Below are 15,844 nucleotides of genomic sequence, written 5' to 3' on the forward strand. Positions count from 1 at the left end.
CAAAATTAAACTATTAATCAAAATTTAAATTCCAAAACTTGAGGGCAAGTTTTGAAACCTTTTTCAAAACATTAGGGTTTCAACTATTTAAATTTCAGAACAACAAAACTTTTGAGGTCAAATTTAAACTATAAAACCTAAAGGGGAAAATATGAACCATTTCATAACACAAGGATCAAATAAGAAATAATCTAAATTAACATTTAATCACATAATTATCCATATTTGATTTATTTAATGATTTCTTGCAAAACAATTTATCAATTTAATCAAAATAATTAATCAATTATCACATAAGGAAACAAATATTTTATTAATTGATAAATATCTTCAATTAGATCAAGAATATAGTCATATATATCAAAAAATCAGATTTATATTGATCTAATATGATAAGGCAAGTATCCTCAAGCAAAAACAGCAAGAAATCCCGATTTTCCCTCATTCTGACTAGCGACTTGTCGAGTCAGGCATGGACTCGTCGAGTCAGCATGAACTTGACGAGTTCATCTAGAAACTCGGCGAGTTCAGCAAGCAGAACCACAAAAACCGAATTTTTTCAACATACAAGGCATCAATACAATAGAAACCAGTCTAGGCTCTGATACCACTGATGGGTTTTTAGTCCTAAGAACATCATATGTGCTCATACAAACCCAAATGCTTGGATCTAGGTTTCTCTATTGTACATGCAAGTTATCCAAGACTATAAACCCTAATTCTAGCATACAAGTAATCATATTAACATAAGAATGGGTTTAAGATATTACCTTGATTGTTATGTAGCAATAACAATCCCAAATCCTTCTTGTATTGACTTTAGAAAGCTTAGAGTCACAAATGTCACTCCTCTAATGGTTCACAAACACCAAGAGCAAGAGGATGAAGAGGAGAGAGGAAGGAGGCTGCCCTAAAACGTGTGAAACCCTAGAAGGATGCTTAGCCACGTTTTTGGGTCATAAGGGATGTATATATAGTTAGGCTATTAGGGTTATCTAACAAGCAAACCCTAATTTGGATGCTTAAGCCCTAAGCAACCCATGGATCCCTTTCCTTAAGGCCTTGGACGATTTCTTATGGGCTTCCCCATAGAATACGTCCACTCCTTAATATAAGGCAATCCATGGCCCAAATTTCAATTATCTTATAATTACAATCCTAGTCCCTTAAGTTTAATTAATCTCTTTTAGTCACAAAACCAATTACCAATTAATTATTGACTAATATTAATTAAACAATATGATTTCTCCTTTAATATATTATTCTCATAATATATTAATAAATCATATTTAATCCTTTCTCTCCATAATTCATCCTATCAAGTTGCTTTGGTGAAGGCAACCCAAAAGGACCATGCACCATCGGGTCAAGTACATACCAAAATAGTTATGGACTTAGACACTAATCCAACATTACATTGGTTCCTGTACGGGTTATGGCCCTCGTTTGAAACTTTTTCAACTGCTATGAGAACCACTTGACAGGTACCTTCCTTTCATGACCTCTTGGCTCAAGCCGAGAGTCACGAGTTGTTCTTGAAATCACTGCATGGTTCTACCCACACCGTTGCTGCTTTCTCTGTGGCTCGCCCCTCCACTGCCCCCTCAAATAAATCTCGCCCCAGCTTCCGGCCTTCATGTGGCGGTTCTAATGGTGGCCGGGGACGTTGTAGGCGACCTCCCTACTGTCAACTATGTCGTATTAATGGTCACTATGCCAATGTTTGCCCTCAACATTCAAGTTTTGCTGCTAAACCTACTACACCTGGTATCGATATTGCAAATGCTTTTCCTGTCCTTAAGCCCTTGTTGCTGCTTCATCCTTAAAGGCTTCATTTGAGTTATGGCATTTACGATTGGGTCATGTGGCTCTTGATACTATTTTGCTTTTAAATAAAATGGGGAGGTTATATGTCACTTCTTTACTACGTAAACCTCTTTTGTGTTCACCTTGTCAAATGTCTAAGCACAACGATTATCTTTTGACGTTAATGAAAAACGGGCTTTCTACCCACTTGACTTGGTTCACTGTGATTTATAGGGGTCATCCCCAGTTTTGTCTGTTAATGGCTATCGATATTATGCTTTTTTTGTGGATTATTATTCCCATTTTGGTTGGTTATATCTGTTGAAAGAGAAATCTGAATTCCTTATTATCTTCTCAAAATTCATGAAATTTGTTCAAACACAATTCTCAAAAAAAAATCAAAATTTTTCAAAGTGACGGGGGCACCGAGTTTGTCAATCGTTATGTTCGTCGCCTACTTGAAGAAAATGGCACACTCCACTGCTTATCATGTCCATACACCCCTCAACAAAACGGTCGGGTTGAGCGGAAGCATCGACATGTTGTTGAAACAGAATTGGCTATGCTTTTTAATGGTCATGTTCCGCCAGCTTATTGGGTAGATGCTTTTAGCTCATCTATTTATATTATTAACCAGCTTCCCACTCCGGTATTAGATGGTAAATCTACTTTTGATGTTCTTTTTTCTAGACAACCAACGTATGGAAATTTTCGTACCTTTACATGTCGTGTGTTTCCATATCTTTGGGACTATGCCACTGACAAACTCACTCCTCGTAGCATACCGTGTGTCTTTATGGGATACTCATCACAATATAAAGGCTATCGGTGTCTAGATCCGACTACATCTCATATCTATATTACCCGTTATGCTCGTTTTGACGAGTCCACGTATCCATTTGTTGGCACAAACTCCATAACTGATTTCAACAACTTACCTTTGGGCTCCTTCATGACTGATTTCCCATTTATTTCACCTAACACTGCTCCCCCAGTTGTCTCGAAATCAGCACCCCCTTCACCTTCCCTTGGATGTGGCTACTGTAATAATGCTATGCCTCCACCTAATGAACCAACTTCACCATCACCTCTACCCACTAGTGAACCCACTTCACCGACCTCACAAAGCACTCTGTTGCCTTCTGATGGGCCGTCTTCCCCAATCCCCATGGCTGCTCATGTTCCACCCCTTTCTCCATCTCACTCAATGACACCACGTGAAAAAGCAGGTATCTTCAAGCCTAAACATAGGGCTGATTTGGCTTTTACTAATATCACCCCCCTCTATTCGGCGTTTTTTACGGCCTCTGATCCTAAAAGTTTCAAGACAGCTGCTAAATCTGTTCATTGGATGGAGGCAATGCGACAAGAGATTAATGCTCTTCATAATAATCATACTTGGACACTCGTTCCTCGCCCTGCCATTCACAATGTCATTGGTTCCAAATGGTTGTGTCGTACAAAGCATTTATTTGATGGATCAATTGACTGGCACAAGCCACGTCTCGTTGTACAAAGGTTCAGTCAAACATATGGGCTTGATTACTCTCACACGTTTAGTCATGTGGTCAAAGCCACTACTGTTCGCATAGTTCTTTCTCTGGTTGCCATTCATGGTTGGAAGTTGCATCAACTTGATGTTAATAATTCCTTTCTCCATGGCCAGTTAAATGAGCTTGTGTACATGGAACAACCATCGGGATTTGTGGATTCTCGCTTTCCTAATTATGTATGTCGATTAAATAAAGCTCTATATGGGCTCAAACAGGCTCCTCGTGCTTGGTTCCAACGTCTTAGCAATTTTCTCCTATAAAATGGGTTTCGGTGTAGTCGTTCTGACCCCTCCTTATTCGTCTTCTTACAAGATTATTTCCTCATGTATCTACTTTTGTACGTTGATGATCTCATCCTCACTGGCAATCGTGATTATGTGCTACGTTCCTTCATCTCTCGTTTACATTCTGAATTTTCCTTCAGGGATTTGGGAGATCTAAATTACTTTCTCGGCCTTCAAGTTACCCGTTCGGACGATGAACTGTTCCTATCTCAATCCAAATATGCAATAGAGATTCTTAAACGAGTTGATCTTTTAGACTCCAAACCAGTTCATACACCTTTAGCAGCGAATGAGTCTTTCACCTCTCTTGGTGACCCATGTCAGGACATTACTAAGTACCGGTCTCTCGTGAGGGAACTTCAGTATTTGACCATCACTCATCCTGATATCTCATATGCTGTTAATCAAGCCAGTCAGTTCCTGCAGGCTCCTACAGTCCATCATATGAAGCTTGTTAAACGGATCCTTCGATATGTCAAAGGCACTTTAGCGTTTGGTCTTACCTTTTCTCGTCCTACTCATACATCAATTTTGGGCTACTTGTATGCGGATTGGGCTCGGTGTTAGGAAACTTGTCGTTCCACATATGGATATTCCATCTTTCTTGGGGGAAACTTGGTCTCTTGGAGTGCCAAGAAACAACCTACTATCACTCGTTCCAGCTGTGAGTCTGAATATCGGGCTATGGCAAACACTGCTGCAGAGATCATTTGGATTACTCAACTCTTACGTGAATTGCATGCTTTACCACCAAATCGGCCGACATTACTTTGTGACAATCGCAGTGCACTCTTTCTCACTCAGAATCCTGTCGCTCACAAAAGGGCAAAGCATATAGATTTGGACTACCATTTCATTCGGGAATTGGTTACGTCTGGGCATCTCCACACTAAGTTTATTCCAACCGAGCTGCAGGTGGTGGATATATTCACTAAGGGCCTTCCTCAATCGCTATTTGAGTTCTTTCGCTCCAAACTACGTCTTGGTCCACCACCGCCTCGCTTGAGGGTAGGGCTAGCAATTCTCGACACGACACGCGACACGACACGAAATAAATGGGTTTGGGTTGAGTTTTTCAACCCGCCAACCCGTTTATTAAACGTGTTATATATGGGTTTCTCAAAAAATAAATGGGTTGACCCGCCAACCCGTTTATATTCTTAATAAAAAAATTATTTTATTTTTAAATGTATTTATGTATCAACTATTAATATTTAATAAGTATTATATAATATATACCACTGATTCATAGATCATTTGACTGTTTTGACATTTTGACTCGTAGTGGATGGTCTAAGGTCGTAAGTCGTAACCTATAAGACTAACTCTGTAACATGCTTCTATAAATGCTTTTAATTTTTATTTGGATGTTTAATACTTAAATGTTTAAAATTTGGACCCACGAACCCGCCAACCTGTGAGCCCGTATAAATAAATGGGTTGGCGGGTCATATATAGGTTTATGTTCCAAACCCACCAACCCGTGACCCGCCAACCCGTGACCTGTATATTTAAATGCGTCGTGTTTGGGTTGACATATTTTGACTCGCCAACCCACGAACCCGCGACACGCCAACCCGAACACGACACGATTGTCAGGCCTACTTGAGGGGGGATGTTAATAGAAATTGATTATTTCTCATTTATTCTTGATTGTCCTTTGTTGCAATTCTTTATTTCTTTGTATAGCAAATTGTAAACTTTTTTAATATATATATATATATATATATATATATATATATATATATATATATATATATATATATATATATATATATATATATATATATATATATATATATATATATATATATATATATATATATTGTTCAGATGCCCACGTATTGGGATAGGGGTTTTTCAATTACCTACTTACACACATGGAAAGATGATTTCTTTATTAATGAAAGAATTGTTCGGCTAAAAATTGAAGGTGTTCGCTTGTTAGCTTGGTGTAACTCTACCTTCAAGAAGATTATTAGCAAATGGGGAGATTTATTATGCTTGGAGAATTAAGATGACCATAATCGGTATTCCATGGGAGTTCTTTTGCTCTCAAACCACTCTTCTCAAATATTTCAATATATTTTGTTAATCTTTTTGGGGTGGAGTATAGTGTTCATGTTTGGGAGATTAATAAATGGCCACCAAACCTTGGTGATGGTTCCAAGGATGGTTTTATTATAGATGATCATAATGGAGTGTTAGAGGACATTGATAATGAAGATGATGAAGTATAGGTTCAATCGAACCCAGCTACTTTTCATGTTGATACCATTCCCCATGAAGATGTAAAGTCTCTTTGTCATAATGTTAAACCGGTTGTGATGGAGCCTAAGATTGATGAGAGTGATCCTTTAATTTCCAATTTGAAAGCGTTATTGCTAAGGAGGCTACGTATGATAGAAATATTAAAATCTCTTCTTTTGAGCACCGTTCACAACGACCAAGTGTTTTTGTGCAAAATCTCAGGTTTCTTTGGATTCTGACCCGTAATTTCAACTTGGGTATACCCCTTTTGTGTCTGAATTCGGAATCAATCTTAATCCCGAGAATAGGGATGATACTATTAAGGTTAACTCTTTTAGCGAAATTGACACCAAACAGGTTGATTCAAACGATAAGGATGCGGAGGACAGTGAACAACAAGAAAATTAACCTGGCAAATGTTGCATAAATTTTTTTATCCATCTTCTCTTATCCAAATCTCCGAACCCCTGCACATTTGTTGAAAGCACATTCATTGATAACCAAAGTGTTCTCCATTTGCAGCAATAATGCTCTAGTAAAAACCCTACTAGCTTCTCACTGATCGACCAATTAGAAGCTACAATTGCAATGGGAAATGCACTTGGATGGATATGATTGGTTGTGAAAAACATCTTGAGAGCATCATTGTTGCAAACGGAGACCACTTTGGTTATCAATGAACGTGCTTTCAATAAATGTTCAGGGGTTCGGAGATTTGGATAAGAGAAGATGGATAAAAAAAATATTTATGCAACATTCACCGAGTTAATTTTCTTGTTTTTTAGACTAAAGTTGTGCATTTAGATCTTTTGTGTATTTATCAAATGTGGGGTAGTGCTTTTTTTTAATTTTGCCTGTGGTTTGGCTAGAGGCTTTTCGGGAGGTCTTATTTGTGTTTGGAATAGTCTTGTTTTCCAAAAACATAAAGTTATATGCTATGATAACTTTATTGTTGTTGAAGGGGTTTGGTTACATTCAAATATTCCTACTCTTTTTCATTTTTTTTTAATTTGTGGCTTTGATACGGAGGATTTCCAGAAGTTAATGATCGATGCTTGGTCTACTGATGGTATTGATTATGTTAATAGTTTAGTTGCTTTCAAAAATAAATTACAACATTTAAAGAACGTGGTTCGAAAGTGGAATTCTACCAACTGTATCTTGCAAATGGCAGAAAAAGAAAAGCTTTCTTCTCTCATTACTTCTATCGACATATTAGTTGATGAAGGTTTTGCTACTAGAGAAGATTTGATGTTAATAAATAACTAGGTAAGACAATTAGTTGTGTTACATAACCATGAGGCCAAAGATTTAGCCCAAAGGGATAAGGTTAAATGAGAAGATGAAGGATATGAAAACCCCAAGTTTTTCATGGTATGTTAAAACAAAAAAGTTGGAAATTGGCAATTAATGGCATTATGAAAGATGGCTCCTGGATTGAGGAACAGTCATATATTAAATAAGAATTTTTTAACCATTTTATGCATCGGTTTTCTTCAGTTGAAGGCCCTCGGTTTTGGTGTAGAGCTGATTTTCCAAACCGTTTATCTTCTTTGCAAGATGATTATTTGGAAGCTCGCTTTTCTCGGGAGGAGAATAATAGTGCAGTTTGGGATTGTGGTAGTGATCGTGCTTTTGGTCCTCACCGCTTCTCTTTTGCCTTTTTTTAAGGCTTTTTAGTCTCTAATTGATGTCATTCGTTTTGTTGAAGATTTTTTGTTACGACTCATTTTCCCATAAACTGTAACTCTTCTTTTTAGTCTTCATCCATAAAGTTACGTCCTCGAAGCTTGTTTCTAATTTTACGCCAATTAGTTTGATTAGGTGTCAATATAAAATCATTGGAAAGCTGCTAGCTAATCATCTTACCTCAGTCATAGCCCGGTGCAATCCACTTTTGTTAAAGGAAGGAATATTGTGGATGGTCCTATGGTTCTTACTGAAGTGATGGAGTGGTACCGGAAAAGGAAAAAGAGTCTATTAGTGTTTAAAGTTAATTTCGAGAAAGTGTATGATTCTTTGTGCTAGGTTTTCCTTGATTTGGTTATGGCTAAAATGGCTTTTGCTTTTAAGTGGAGGTGTCGGATTAAGGGATTCCTTTTGAATGCTCGTGCTTCTATTTTGGTTAACAGAGATCCGACTGACGAGTTTGAGATTTGTAGGGGTCTTCGGCAAGGTGACCCCATGTCTCCTTTTGTAAGACCGTAAGTTTTCAAACCATTTTTTTTTTCATTTTCAAACACAAATAAACAAATTTCACATTTCTCAAAAATCTCAAGTATCAAACATCAACACATTTTTTTAAATTGTTTATCATAATCCAGGATCCTCCAAAAACATATCTCCAATGCGAGTGTGTGTACAATCAAGCTGGGGCCTTCCCGCGATCCTCCTTAGTACCTGAAACACATAACACATAACACGGTAAGCACGAAGCTTAGTGAGTTCCCCAAAATACCACACACATCACGTTATCCACATGAGACTAACTCAATACGACCCTCCGGTCAATGTGTTCCAGTGGAGACCCTCCGGTCCCACAATCGGGTGGACCCTCCGGTCCTAACTCAATAAGCTCATAATAATAATAATACTCAGCATAAATCACAAAGACATAATGCAGAATATCACAATACATAGATAAGCACATAAGACATCTCAAGGTATCGCACATGGTAAGTATAGTGAGAAGACTCACCTTGCAAGAAATCGGCTAATCTCGAACTCAAATCACCGGTCTAGATTCCGCCTAACACATACGACAATTATCCTTAATTAATCACGGCTCTCAAGAAGCTACAATAACCCTTCTACAAACTCACGGAAGGGTAAAAGACCATTTTACCCCTCAATGGCCATAATTGTCCACAAATTGACCAAACCCTAAAAGTCAACCAAAAGTCAACGGCAGGGAGTACGTTGTGCGTACCAGCTCTCTACGCTGGGCATACTCGGCTGCCATGAAGGCATCGGGGATGCTCGACCCCTACATTGCGCGTACTGGGATTACGCCCAGCGTACGCCCCAGTTTCAATCTTCTCACTCATTTGGTCTTAACCAGTTAAGACCTTGGCTCATATCATAGATCTGGACTCCCGAATAGCTCTTACTCCATAAAGTCAGTGACTTTAAGCCTTTGCATGGCTGATATGGTCACAAACACACAAAAAACTAACTCTTTTATCTGAAGAAGCTCATATCTCATGCATGGCTTGATTCCAACGACCAAGATTGGATTTTTATGAAATTACACCACTAATACACTCAAAGGGGGTTGGTCATAGTCTCTGGAGCTCAATATATCATAAAGTCTCCACCTTTTGGGACAAAGCCCTAAAATACTCTACTATGATGCACAAAACAAAAGAATGGGAAAGTTTGAAGCTTTATACCTCTATATGAAGCTTCCAACTCAGATATGCTCAGATCCAAGGTCTTAGACTCCCAATCCTTCTTCTCCAAAGCTTTTTCTCCACTTCAAGAATACATAAGAACTCACAAAGGCTCTTAAATGCACTCTCAAGCTCTAAAAACGAAGGTTAGGGCACAATAGGGTTTGTTATCTGAGAATGGTGACCAGAAATGAGGCCATCGTATCCTTCATATAGGGGAATCACCCTAAATTAGGGTTTTCACTCTAGGCTTAGTACGCCCAGCGTACTAGGTGGCTTCCGCGTCAAGAGCATGTACATGAGTACGCTGAGCATACACTCTTGTACGCCTCGCGTACTCATTCACCACATTTTCTCAAAAAGGACTAAAATGGACAAATTCTCAAAAGACCAAGGGTTATAAGGTATACCTGGACTTGGGATATTACAATTCTCCCCCACTAGAATCAGACTTCGCCCTCGAAGTCATGCTCAGCAAATAACTCTGGATACTGCTCCCAATTCAACTTGGACCCTCTCCGATGTTGCCACTGAACTTGAACCAGGGGCACCTTTTGTGCAGAACCTTTATCTTTCGATCCAAAATCGTGATCGGCCTCTCAATGTAATTCAGGTTCGCATCCACCTGAATGTCCTCTAGGGGTACCACTGCCATCTCACCGGCTACACATTTCCTCAACTGGGACGCGTGGAAGGTGTTATGAATCTGACTCAACTCTGCAGGTAGCTCCAACCAATATGCTACCCTGCCCATTCTAGTAGTTACTCTGAAAGGACCAACCTATCAGGGCCCCATCCTACCTTGTTTCCTGAATCGGATCACCCCTTTCCATGGGGATACCTTCAGGAGGACAAAATCTCCAACCTGAAATTCTAGTTCAGGTCGTCAGCTGTCTGCATAACTCTTCTGGCGACTCTGGGCCGTCAGTAACCTCTGTCTGACCTGCTAAATTTGCTCACTCGTCTCTAGCATTATATTCATGCCACCTATCACTCTCTGCTCTACTTCTCCCCAAAAAATGGGAGTCCAACACCTCCTCCCATATAGAAGCTCAAAGGGGGGGCATACCGATGCTGGAAAGGTGGCTTTTGTTGTAAGAAAACTCAACCAAGGGCAAATAATTGTCCCAACTTCCTCCGAAGTCCATCACACAAACTCGTAGCATATCCTTAAGTGTCTGAATTGTCCGTTCGCTCTGCCCGTCTGTCTGTGGATGGTATGCGGTACTAAACCGTAAACATGTACCCAACTCCTCAGGAAATTTCTTCCAGAACCTGGAAGTAAAGTGAACGTCTCGATCTGAAACTATCGAGGTCGGCACTCCATGCCGAGCTACCACCTCTCTCACATAAATCTCGGCCAGTCTCTCTGCAGAAAAACTCTCACTAATAGTAAGGAAGTGAGCACTCTTCGTCAGCCAGTCCACAATCACCCATATCGCGTCAACCCCATGCGTAGTCCTAGGTAACTTGGTGATAAATTCCATATAAACTTGTTCCCACTTCCACTGGGGAATTTATAAAGGCTGCAAAGGACCATGTGGACGTTGGTGCTCCGCCTTAACCCGGCGACAGGTCAAGCACCTCTCTACAACCCATGCCACATCTCTCTTCATACAGGGCCACCAATAGTCTCTTTTCATGTCCAAATACATCTTAGTGACCCCAGGGTGGATCGAGAATCTCGATCTATGCGCCTCCTCCATCAGTACACGACGAGCTCCACCTATATAGGGCACCCAAATCCGCCCGTGGAAAGTCATAAGCCCACGACTTTCCGTCACAAACTCGGACACCTGCCCAATCACATGCTCTCTCATGCGGTTCTCTGGCCTCACAGCCTCCACCTAAGCCTCTCGGATGGTATCCAAGACTGGAGTCATCACCGTCATTCTCATACACACATACCGGATCGGAGTGCTCTCGGTCTGCGACTCAAGGCATCGGCTACCACATTAGCCTTTCCTGGGTGATATAAGATCTCACAGTCGTAGTCTTTCACTACATCCAACCATCTCCTCTGTCTCATATTCAGATTGGGCTGATCCATCAGATACTTCAGCCTCTTATGGTCCGTGTATATGGTACACCGGACACCATAAAGATAGTGGCACCAAATCTTGAGGCCGAACAACACCGCCCCTAACTCCAAATCATGGGTGGGATACCTCGTCTCATGAGGCTTCGGTTGCCTCGACGCATATGCTATCACATGACCCCTCTATATCAACACTGCACCCATACCTGAAATGGATGCATCACAATAGACTACGAAGTCCTCCGGTCCCTCCGGAAGGGCTAACATTGGAGGTTCGCACAATCTCTGGTGAAGAGTCTCGAATGAGGCCTGCCGCTCAGGCCCCCAAACAAAAGTAACACCCTTCCGGGTCAATCTGGTGAGAGGAACCGCAATCTTGGAGAAACCCATGATAAATCTCCAATAGTAGCCGACCAATCCCAAAAAACTCCTGATCTCGGATGGGGACCTCGCCACCTCCCATCGCATAATCGCCTCAATCTTGGCCGGATCGACCAATATCCCATTCTGATTAACGAGATGTCCTAGGAACTGGACCTCTCGTAACCAGAAATCACACTTGGAGAATTTGGTATACAGCCTCTCCGACCTCAATACCCCAAGAACCTCTTGCATATGCTCCTCATGTTGGTCCCTGGACCTTGAATACACCAAGATGCCATCGATGAACACGATCACCAACCGGTCCAACATAGGCCTACACACCCTGTTCATGAAATCCATGAACGATGTCGGTGCGTTGGTGAGCTCGAAAGGCATCACCACAAACTCGTAATGCTCATAACGAGTTCTAAAATCCGTCTTCTGAATATCCTCCTCATATACTCTCATCTGGTGATATCCAGATCTCAAATCAATCTTGGAAAACCAAGATCCCCCTGCAGTTGATCAATAAATCATAGATCCTCGGAAGTGGATAACAGTTCTTGACCATCAGCTTGTTCAACTCCCAGTAATCAATGCACATACGGTGTGAACCATCGTCTTTCATGACAAAAAGGATCGGTGCTCCCCATGGCGAGCTACTCAGTCGAATAAATCCCTTCCCAAGCAGCTCCTGAAGCTGTGAGGATAACTCCTGCATCTCTGGTGGTGTAAGGTGATAAGGTGCCTTGGCGATAGGTGCTTCTCCCGAAACCAAATCAATCTGAAACCCCACTTGCCTCTCGGGAGGCACACCCAGCAACTCATCGGGAAAAACATCAGGAAACTCGCACACTATCGGAACCTTGAAGATAGAACTAGGCCTCTCTGACACAATCCGCGTATCCATCACGTATGCCAGGAAGCCCATACAACCCTAATGTAAACTCTGCCTCTCCCTGGCAGCAAAGCAAAAAGCTGACCCAGATCTGGTACCCTTGCCATACACTGTAAGCACCCCCCACTAGGGTCTCGTATAGTCACCAGCTAACACTCGCAGTCGATCACTACTCCAAAACGGCTCAACCAACACATGCCCACAATGACACAAACATCACCCATCGCGATCGGTACCAGATTAATCGGGAAATCGACACCAAAAATCTCCAGCACACATCCTCGGAATACATTAGTAGCAAAAATCGCATGCTCATCCGCTATAGAAACCCTCAGAGGTCGACTCAATGCCTCACGTCAGATACTGATGTGACGACTAAAAGCTAAAGACACGAAGGATCGACTCACACCCGAGTCAAATAACAGTAAGGAAGGTACAGAACTCACAAGAAATGTACCTAAATATAGAACATAATAAGCACAACAAATCTCGAAATAAATAAATAAATAAGGAAATACGTACCGGCCACGACATCAGGTGCTGTGCGGACCTCCTCCGCTGTCATCTGAAAAGCTCTCCCATGAGCCTTCGTAGCCTCGACCTTCACCGGACGAACATCAGTAGCACGCAAAGCAGCAGGAGTGGAACCCTGGGCTGATCCCTGAATAAGCTGAGGGCACTCGGCCTTCCGATAGCTGGTCTGATTGCAGTAAAAATAGACTACAAATCCCTTGGGGAAATCCTTCGCCATATGCCCCTCCTTGCCACATTTGAAACAAATCCCCTCCCGGAAAGATCCATCATGACTCTTGCCGCACTTGCCACAAGTGCGGCCCTTCTGGCCTCTTAATCTAGAATCGGTGGGCTTAGCTCGCTTGGCTGCCGGCTGCGAGTGCACCGGCTGCCGGTCTCTCCCCTGAGACTCTGCATCCTCCCTGGCCTGAGTCTCTAGCTCGATCTCCCTCCTCCTTGCATTTTCCTGAAGCTCAACAAATGTCCGATAAGACGATTTCTCCACGAACTCTCGAATATCCCTCCTCATAATGCTCAAATACTGCCTCATGCGTGCCTGCTTAGTCGACATGTGCTCAGGGCAGAACAACGCCCTCTCGTGAAACATCTTTGTAATCTCAGTCACCGAATTTGTCTTCTGCCTAAGAGACAGAAACTCCTGGGCAAACCGTTCCCTCGCCACTAGGGGAACATACTTATCTCGGAACATCACAACAAACCTCTCCCAAGTCAATGTAGTATGATCTGAAGGAGTAAAACTGGTTGTCACAAACTTCCACCAGTCCTTCGCTCCCAAGCAAAGCTGGTTCAGCGCAATCGAACCCTAAAACGCTCTGGGCATGAATAAGTGTAGAAGCATCCCTTGATATCATAGATCCACCTCATCGAAGCAATCAGATCCTGAGTCCCATCAAACTCTGGTGGCATCGTGTTGCTGAACTGTCGATACAACAACGAGTCACCCCTTGTGGCCTGGCAGCAACGACAGCTACGGTGGCTACAGCAGCAGCTGCCTTGGAAACCGCCACATATCGCTCGTAAAATGTATCATTTAGAGTGGCCTTAATAGACCCAAACATCTCCGGAATAGCCTCTCGAATGGCTGAGGCCACCTCGTCATGAATCATCCTGCGAATCTCGTCATCGCTAACTCCACTGCTCTCTAGGGTGTGGCGTGTACCTACCATGACGTCTCTGAAACACAACACCAAACCATCATAGACTCGCTCGAGGATACTCACACTCGACCACTCATCCCTACTTGCACATTAAAATCCTAAGTATTCTTACTTGGATTTCACACATACCCAATGCTTTCAGTAGTACGGGCCCAATACTACCTTCCACACCAACTTGTAGTCACCCCAAGTCCTCCTCCTAGGATTCAAATTCACAAATACTCTATATTTCACAAATCACATACTACTCTCTCAGTAGACCCCTCTCAATATCACCTAGGTATCCCTTCCTAGATTATCTCCCGACTCAGAATTCAGCACATACTCAGAGCAAATAGCAGATAACACTGATCAAAAAGCATCTCCTAGGCTAAGGCATGACAAATCAGGCAACTCTAGCCCTAGAATATGAAATACCTAGCCTACTTTCTATCATGCATTTCTAACAAAATATTTCATAAATATCTCATAACACAAAGTAAGGGTATTTTGGGAAATCGTCGTTCGGGCTTTGGCTAATTGTACACACCGCTCCAACTCGTTTTCTCTTAAAACTCTTTCTCATTTTAGAAAAATCCTTTCTTTTGAAAATTTTTCTCAAATCCTCAGTTTAAGTCCAAACACACTTGGAGGTGCATCCGAATCCCTCAAACCAAGGCTCTGATACCAACTTGTAACACCGTAAATTCTCAAACCAATTTTTTTTCATTTTCAAACACAAAGAAACAAATGTCACATTTCTAAAAAATCTCAAGTATCAAACATCAACACATTTTTTTTAATTGTTTATCATAATCCAGGATCCTCCAAAACCATATCTTCCATGCGAGTGTGTGTACAATCAAACTGGGGCCTTCCCGTGATCCTCCTTAGTACCTGAAACACATAACACATAACACGGTAAGCACGAAGCTTAGTGAGTTCCCCAAAATACCACACACATCACGTTATGCACACGAGGCTAACTCAATACGACCCTTCGGTCAATGTGTTCCAGTGGAGACCCTCCGGTCCCACACTCGGGTTGACCCTCCAGTCCTAACTCAATAAGCTCATAATAATAATAATAATAATAATCAGCATAAATCACAAAGACATAATGCAGAATATCACAATACATAGATAAGCACATAAGACATCTCAAGGTACCGCACATGGTAAGTATAGTGAGACGACTCACCTTGCAAGAAAACGGCTAATCTCAAACTCAAATTACCAGTCTAGCTTCCTCCTAACACATACGACAATTATCCTTAATTAATCACGGCTCTCAAGAAGCTACAATAACCCTTCTACAAACTCACAGAAGGGTAAACGACCATTTTACCCCTCAATGGCCATAATTGTCCACAAATTGACCAAACCCTAAAAGTCAACCAAAAGTCAACGGCAGGGAGTACGCTGTGCGTACCAACTCTCTACGCTGGGCATACTCGGCTGCCATGAAGGCATCGGGGATGCTCGACCCCTACGCTACGCGTACTGGGATTACGCCCAGCGTACGCCCCAGTTTCACTCTTCTCACTCATTTGGTCTTAACCAGTTAAGACCTTGGCTCATATCACAGAT

General features: G+C 41.8%; 1 protein-coding gene across 1 annotated transcript; it reads left to right on the forward strand.

The window, feature by feature from the left end:
* The first annotated feature begins 3,682 nt into the window (after window positions 1-3,682).
* On the forward strand, window positions 3,683-4,210 carry LOC111918357 (uncharacterized mitochondrial protein AtMg00810-like). The gene has a single exon (XM_023914033.1). The coding sequence runs from the start codon at window positions 3,683-3,685 to the stop codon at window positions 4,208-4,210; it is 528 nt and encodes a 175-aa protein (XP_023769801.1).
* Window positions 4,211-15,844: the final 11,634 nt, after the last annotated feature.

Source organism: Lactuca sativa, chromosome 8 (genome assembly GCF_002870075.4).
Source record: "Lactuca sativa cultivar Salinas chromosome 8, Lsat_Salinas_v11, whole genome shotgun sequence".
NCBI lineage: Eukaryota > Viridiplantae > Streptophyta > Magnoliopsida > Asterales > Asteraceae > Lactuca > Lactuca sativa.